The 8,146-nt window shown below is 31.3% G+C and overlaps 1 protein-coding gene and 1 long non-coding RNA gene across 2 annotated transcripts; one reads left to right on the forward strand and one right to left on the reverse strand.

Moving 5' to 3' along the window:
• Positions 1-1,203: 1,203 nt before the first annotated feature.
• Positions 1,204-3,344, reverse strand: LOC143066558 (uncharacterized). Its single transcript, XR_012975669.1, has 2 exons — positions 3,173-3,344; positions 1,204-1,566 (listed from the first exon to the last, which is right to left on the reverse strand). It is a non-coding gene; the product is annotated as an uncharacterized LOC143066558 (long non-coding RNA).
• A 1,509-nt stretch (positions 3,345-4,853) lies between these two features.
• LOC143066559 (complement C1q-like protein 3) lies at positions 4,854-7,320 on the forward strand. Its single transcript, XM_076239448.1, has 3 exons — positions 4,854-4,926; positions 5,151-5,207; positions 6,896-7,320. The coding sequence occupies exons 1-3, from the start codon at positions 4,854-4,856 to the stop codon at positions 7,303-7,305; spliced, it is 540 nt and encodes a 179-aa protein (XP_076095563.1). The 3' UTR covers positions 7,306-7,320.
• Positions 7,321-8,146: the final 826 nt, after the last annotated feature.

Raw genomic sequence — 8,146 nt, forward strand, 5'->3', positions numbered from 1 at the left:
CTTATGAAAGAGATAGAAAAGGTCTAAAAACAGGAGAGACAATTTACGCATAAAACCCGATATGCATAGGGATGAATATCTCTTAAAACACAAAACCATTATATAACTTTTATACAACCACTATAAATAAAGTATATGTTAAAGCTAAATGTGTTAATATATGATTTTTTAATTGCCAAACATGCTGTTAATTGAACAACCTATTGTTCAACATAGGGGTGTGTAAAAAACTGCCACATTTGACTGCATATTTTTCTTTTTTTTTGAAAAAAATATATATCAAACCTTAATAATGTAGCTTTCTGGGTATCCAATTTTTAACGTGTTCCGAAATGTAGTTTCGTCACAAGAATTTTTCAAAGTTGTGTCATTTTGTCTATATGAATGTCGGTAAATTCGTATGATCGAGCACACCGATAAGTATATCGTTGGGACAACTCGATATAATGTAATCAATATACGTGAAAGATTACCTAATGTGAAGTTTATCAAAATCATCATAACATAATTGATCAACACATTATGTTTGAACAACATGAGTCCTACAATATAAGATTTAAAGGTGCATATCATTTACATTCAACGTTTTTATTGGATTTTTTTTTACTACAATGTAACCTCGAGGTTCAACGTTGATAGTTAAAAAAAAAAATCCCAGAATTTTTTTGAATGATATTGTAAATGATATGAACCTTCGAATTCTTATAACATCGGAATAGAAAATATGTGATCCGAATTAACCATGCACGTGTGTTACAGAAGATTATGAACTTTTATGATTTAAGGGTTTTTCTTAAACAATATTATGATCCCAAATTTGATGAATTTTGTTAGCAATACTTTAATATACACACTACATATAACAAAGTATATATTAAATCTCAATGTATTATTATTAGGAAAAATGTTTGACTCTGTAAAAAAAAATCTTCCCCCTCCCCCGTATTACATGTAATGGTTTAAACCTAAAGGATTCGCACTAACTGCCAAAAAGGGGTCCGCTCCAGTCTTGAATCAGTGATTTTGTTTATCATAAACAAAATATTGTCTCACACTGAAAGGGGCAGTCGGGCAACATGCACAGCCCGGATTGTCAAAACAACTAAGATTTACAAAAATGATTACAAACAAAAACCATCAGTTGGACAATCTTACTGGAATCTGACTATCTCTACTGATAAATAATGCAACACTAATGACACATTTAAGTTTTGGAATGATTTTATTCACAAAGAATGTTTCTCATTGGTATACATTTCTATGCTCTTGTCTTTTCAGAGTTTATATTGGAAATTAAAAATTGCTGCATGAAAGACACTAGCTCCACATTCCTATGCATATGATTTTATATGTATGAGAATCATTCCATAAAATATCCGTTTGATATCCTTTCAATGCATGACACTGTCTAGTGGTTTTTCTGCCACAATTACAAGGAAAACCTGGCTAAACTTGTGCTAAATCAAACACTTAAATCTTACATCGCTATTGATGTTAAGCAATTATTTAAAGGGCCATCCGGAACTGTTGGATTTTATGACAGTCTTCCTTCCATACACACCATCGCTGCAAAATAATTTGAACATTCAATTAGATGATTATAATATTATTTGGCAATCCAAAGAGAACCTGAAAACATCAGACCACAATAAACAGAGACCCCAAAAAAGCCAATTTTACTTTACAATGAAATTGAAAAAGTAGTTAGTTACATGTCAAATCATCTTTTGGCTGTCGACAAAAAATAAATAAAATCTAAATTTCGTAGCATTTTACCCCCCCCCCTTTTTTTAACTGAATTTGTTCAAGGTATGGTGGTTTTACCCCTTTTCAGATTTCAGTATGTCATGTTCTATATCTTTTATAAATTAGATGAATTTCTAGCAAGTTTCTACGATATTCTTTTTCATTTGACAAAATACTATGCATCTGAATTAAATTGTTTACTATTTGAAAAAGCGCGCCTTCTTTTACTTTAATTTACTTCCCTTTATTTCACATAGCAACAAATATTAAAAACTGCCACATTTGACTGCATATCAATTTTTTTTCCCAAAAAAAATATATGTCAAGCAGCATAATTAACTTTACAAATTGGGAGAAAATCAAGATGTTCCGACTATAGGTTAGTATTAAAAAAAAATAATGAAAGGTTGGCATGATTCCAGGTTTGAACCCTGACGACACTTAAAATCGAAAATTCACTTATTTACTTATAGGTTAGACAATACTTGGTCATGTTTTATGAAGATTTAAGCCCAAGGCGAAGCCGAGGGCTTAAATCTTCATAAAACATGATCAAGTATTGTCTGACCAATTTAGAACATATTCACACTTTCGAGTGACCTTACAAAATTAGCCTTTCCCATTGTAATATTCAAACCTTAAAAAGAGTTCACATTTTATAATGAACCAAAACATAGGTAATCATCATTTCAATGGATGGAATGAAATAGGACTGACATAGTTTGTGAGGACCGAACGGATAGATTGTTTTTCTTTTGCTTCAGGTAAAATTTAATACTAATATATCTTGAGATTTTTTTATTTTAAAAATCAACAAAATGTTATATTAATCCCCTTTTTGAAATTTGATTTTTTTTTATAAATATAAAACTCTGTATAAGCATTTAAATCCAGACCATTCAACGTTAAATGCTTACTTTTTTATTGATAACTTTATATGTATTGTGTGTTTCTCCGCAAAAAAATCCTTTGCTTTATATATCAGCAGCCTGAAATTGTTTTCTTGAAAGAAAAAAAAATCCCTCAAATGCCCGGTTTATAATAAATAAATATTATTTTACTTACATCCTTACCCCCATTGTTTTTGTTTATTCTATATATGTGTACCATTAGAACATTAATGAAAATTTGCAAAATTCAAAATAATTTGTTTTAATCTTTGCTCTTTAATCAGTAGGCTCTTTTCCAAGGGAAAATGCCTCAGGTGATTGTACACTTCATTAGTGCAGTTATTAAGAGTTCACTTTCATAATTAACTGACAATGAAAAGTCATTCATGTATAGCATTTCATAGTGCATGGAAAACCATGTACTATGAAAATTAGAGGGTGAAAAACTGACTTTCATTGGACGAGAAGGGGTGAGTATGTTCTAACTATCATATGGAGATACGATGATGTGATAAACTTAACAATTAATAATTTACCTGGTGCATTATCATATTCACATTACGTTAACACGTCTCAGTTCGTCTGTGTTAGCTCATTTCAAGCTCGTAAACAATGTACACCATTTTCCGCTATTCTTTACCGATTACCTCTAGTCAGAAGAGCCCACTGTTTACAGGGGCGATAATATTTTGTCACCAGTTCACGCACTGTATTAGCCTTTGTTAAGTTTGCACTTTTCAAAAAAAAAATTTGCAGAATTCATCTTTGTTTCAAAAAAAGAAATACTTGGCAAGAGTAATGTTTTACCCAGTCCAGTATTATTGACAAACTTTCACATTTCATTTTATATAGGAAAATTACCACCACAAGAAGTTAACCAATTGTTTTATGTTGTACAAGCTTAAGCAATCATGGTTCCAAAATATTCTATCGGAACATCAAATGAACAAAATGATGGCGTTAAAACACCCAAGTTTTTGACCAAGACTTTTTTTTACTGCAATGAAATGTAGAATTGAATTCCTGCAATATCAAATTGTCGGGAACATTTTTTTCTACCCTTTTTCGTAGGCATCTGGATGTGTGCATTCTTTTGTGGTATTACACGGAGACAAAGGGGTTGTAGAATTAATATATCTAGGTGATTTTTAACAACCTTGACTGGCTGTAAAGCGCTCGCACGGTCAGCTCGGTGATCGAATGCGTTTGGTGAACGTTTAAATTATTTGTTGACAATAATCTACATGCTTGAGGAGTTAAAAGGACGGCCACCATTTTGGTTTTGGTAGGATCTTTTTGGTATGTTTGGGAAATATAAGCGTGTGCACTCTTGTTTTTGCTGTAAATCAATTCATAGACGATAACTCTACAAAATGTAGCATGTAAAAAGTAAAATCACAAAAATACTGAACTCAGAGGAAAATCAAATCGGAAAGTCCATAATCACATGGCAAAATCAAATGACAAAGCACATAAAAAACGAATGGACAAAATTATTTCGATTATCTTAACAAGAAATGTATTCAATCCCTGGTAACATAACTTGACTTTAAGTTAGTAGTCAGGTTAAAGTTTTTGGTTTCAATATATTATTTAACGGCCCTACACAATGATGTGTAAATTACTGAGTGGTAGTGTTTATATGTGCAACGAGTTGTACTCTCGACTTTAAACTTATATAATTCAGTGGTCCTATTTTACTTTGTTGATGACATCTTATTTTGTAGCTGTATATGTTGTTAGAATGGTTTTGATATGTGCAGTTATCGATAATTGCCACCTATACTCGATAATGCATTGAAGTGGAGTCAAGATAAAGAGTCATATGATGTAAAGAGTTGATGATGATAGTGAATTATACCCCTTCATATCTTTAACATTGTAACTATTGATGGTAAACCGATACATGGGTACAAGTTCTTCCTACATCAACTAGATTTACATATGTTCCATAATGAAGCGCAGATATCATCACATAACAGAGTAAAATTTTCTTGAAATATGATCTTGCCAAGAAAAAGTTTGTAGCCCAATCTCGTCGGTAAATGATATACTTCGTGACAAGAAGCAATTTATCATATTGAATTACAAATGAAACGTTGGCATGCGATCTAAATGAAAAAAAGCTAGTGACAACAGTTTCAAGAATTCATACAAAATAAGTGCCATGTGTTTCAATGCTATAGACGGAGTCATTTCCCATTGTTCAGAAAGAAAATGATGTTTATATTTGGTCTTGTTTTTTGTCAACTTATGGTTATTGCTACAACAGACTGCAATCCAAAACTTGGTATGTTCATAATCTAACTTCTACGATATTACTTTTAAAACAATATACAACAATCAACATTTTTTGTGTTTGTAATTGAACGTTTTATATGTCATTTTGATTATATTAATTCTAAGACATTTTATTTCTAGAATGAAAAATACATGTTGGAAGGAGACTGTTATAGTTCATTGTTAGTAGAATTAATCAGTAGAATTTTATTCGGTAATCTTTTGGATTTCCAGATAATGCAGTAATTGAAGATCTTTTAACAATGTTAATTAAATATAAAGGAGGATCTGGTAAGTTATTTATATAAATCGTTCATTTCACAGTAGTAGCCTTTAAAAATGGACTATATATATTGTCATGTATGAAAAAATAAAAACAAGTGTTTTGCTGAATTCGATTGTGTTATTTCATTTGGTTTTACACCTTATAGAAATTACTGTCAATTCTTATGTTTATAGTTTAATGAATGTGATGCTGTCTATTCAAAATGAATACTTTTGTCCTAGAAGCATTCATTAAGACGAACAGTTTTATAGATTGTATGGGGTCCTTTTGGTTCAATGATCCTTAACATTTTGACCAGCAGTTTGATATCTATTTTTGTTATATGAAATATTTGGTCATTATTCAAATCAATTGTCGAAGTTTGAAACCTTAACTACATTCATGCATTAACGCAATGAATACTTTTGTCCAAGAAGCATTCATTAAGACGAACAGTTTTATAGATTGTATGGGGTCCTTTTGGTTCAATGATCCTTAACATTTTGACCAGCAGTTTGATATCTATTTTTGTTATATGAAATATTTGGTCATTATTCAAATCAATTGTCGAAGTTTGAAACCTTAACTACATTCATGCATTAACGCAATGTGTATGAATAAGCAAAACTTCACAACCCATACAGCTATTCCCGAGAAAATTAAATGTTGGAGTCATTATACTCTAAAGTCATAAGAAACCTCAAATTAAAAAAAAATATGACAATGTTTTTTATAACTAAATGGATAGTTTTCACTATACAACTTGTGTACATATACTTTTTTTCTGAGAAAAATTCTTCAATTTGTCCACATTTTTTCCGTATGCATAGTGACCTGAGCGTAACCCTCCTCCTAAAAATCCGGTGATCGCAATACGCATGAATCTGTCATTAAAATAAACAATTATCTGATTGTACATGTAAAACACGTGCTCAATGCCCATGCTTTTTGTTATTTGTTTACTATAAGGTGACAATCGGTAAACATCGGCTTTAATACACGGCATTTAATGAGCAGCCATATTTGTTAAATCATAACAGACAGAGAGAAAAAAATTGACGATTATACGATATATTTGCGTAAAAAATGAAAAAAAAATCGTGCACAGAGGACTAAGTGTATGATATATACATGCATTGGTTCAAGAATTGGATAAACATTATTTTTCACCACTCACTCGTTTCATATGACTTTAAGACTGGAAACAAGACTTTTATTACACTCAATGTTGGTTTGTTTTAAATTCAATGTAAATGTTATTTTCTTGAGCAGATACACTTTATTATTATTTGTTTCATAAAACAATGTCATAAACAACGCATGTTTTGGTGAGATAATCGGCAAAATTTCTAGGACAACGTCCAAACATAGAATGAGGAGAGCATGTATAAATTATAAATCCTAATGGTTGTCCCTCCTAATTTTCATTTTATTTCTTAACACTATTAACATCAGTATAACATAGCTAAATCTGATGTTCTTTTTTATTTGTTTCCACTTATGTTGAGAGTTTGCTAAAAGACATTTTACTCTTGCTTCGTGCAATCTTTTTTAATTACCTGGAAATAGGGTCAAAAATATTCCATGTTTGAGACACAACATATACATAAAATGTAAACACACTAATATACGAACTAAAAGTGGTATTCTCTATTAAACATATTAAATTGTACATAATAAAAAGTGTTTATTCTAAATTGAAAGTTTTTAATAGAATTCAGAAACTACAGAAAATTAAGAGATATTCCTGCCTTTACTGCATCCGTATCAACTTCTCAGAAACGTATAAATGCTAAAGGTGTAGTGAAGTTTGATAAAGTTTGGACTAACAATGGAAACCACTACGATCCTAACACGGGAATATTTCAAGCTCCACGAGAAGGACTGTATTATGTATCCACCACACTCATGTCAGCATCCGGAAAACTTGTTTATGCTCACATTTGGCAGAATGAGAAACGGACGGTTGGATTATACCCTGGCACTGGCTACAGCGAGGCTACTGCTAACATGGTATTAAATTTAAAGAAAGGCGACAAAGTTACAGTGAGAAGTGGTGGCCAATCTGATCTGTACAGCAGTAATGACTACTACAGTGTGTTCTCCGCTTATCTTATAGCATAATAAATACACTTACAAATAAAAACAGGACTTCATTATGACTTTTCTTTTCAAAAGTATATTATGTTGAGAGAAAAAATATGTACACCTCTTGATGCAGTTGTGTTGATAAGGTCTTTCGGTTGCAGTCTCTTTGGTGTATACCCAACACGTTGTTTTATTAATATACAAACTCTCAGCTATATTGTTAATTAGTTTTTCGATTGATCTGTCTTCATGAGTGTAGCTTTAGTGTTTCTTAAATTTGAAAGACGTGTATTCAATAAACAACCGATATCTTAGGAAAAAAAACAATTGTGATCCTCTTGTTGCAGACGTATCTTTCATTTATATGAGGCTTCTTGAATCATGAAAAGAAACTAGCATTATCCTTTAACTTCACGTTCCGCTATATAGATGATGCCTCTTACTAAACAATTCAATGCGTTGTGACTATGCTAAACGTATCCCATCGTACTTGAAATAAAGGATACAATATATACAGATAAGCCTGCTTCACATCTTGACTTCCATCTAAAAACTGTAAATAGAAGTCGGTCAGGAACAAAACTTTACGACGAATGAAATGATTTCAAGTTCCTAAATGTAAACGTTCTATTTCTAAGTAGCAATATTTCAGCAGCACTTGTGTATGAGGCATTCATCTCCCAATCGATACGATAAATTATGTTTCCTATGCACTGGCACTTGTCTCAGAAAGAAAAAAATTCTATATACTTTAAGGTTTATAGGATTTTTTTCTGACACCTGTCAAAATCAAGACGACCAAGGAAGCCAGATCATTTAATTTCACATTCACATATATTGATAATGTTCTTTTCATTACAAATCTAATCTTTTCTGA

This window comes from Mytilus galloprovincialis, chromosome 3, assembly GCF_965363235.1.
Source record: "Mytilus galloprovincialis chromosome 3, xbMytGall1.hap1.1, whole genome shotgun sequence".
In the NCBI taxonomy this organism is placed as follows: Eukaryota; Metazoa; Mollusca; class Bivalvia; order Mytilida; family Mytilidae; genus Mytilus; species Mytilus galloprovincialis.

What these genes read in the sequence shown, in the direction of transcription:
- LOC143066559 (XM_076239448.1), top strand. Translation starts at nt 4,854, where the DNA reads ATGATGTTTATATTTGGTCTTGTTTTTTGTCAACTTATGGTTATTGCT. An exon ending in AGACTGCAATCCAAAACTTG is followed by an intron (nt 4,927 to 5,150) that starts GTATGTTCATAA and finishes TTGGATTTCCAG; the next exon opens with ATAATGCAGTAATTGAAGAT. An exon ending in TAAATATAAAGGAGGATCTG is followed by an intron (nt 5,208 to 6,895) that starts GTAAGTTATTTA and finishes AGTTTTTAATAG; the next exon opens with AATTCAGAAACTACAGAAAA.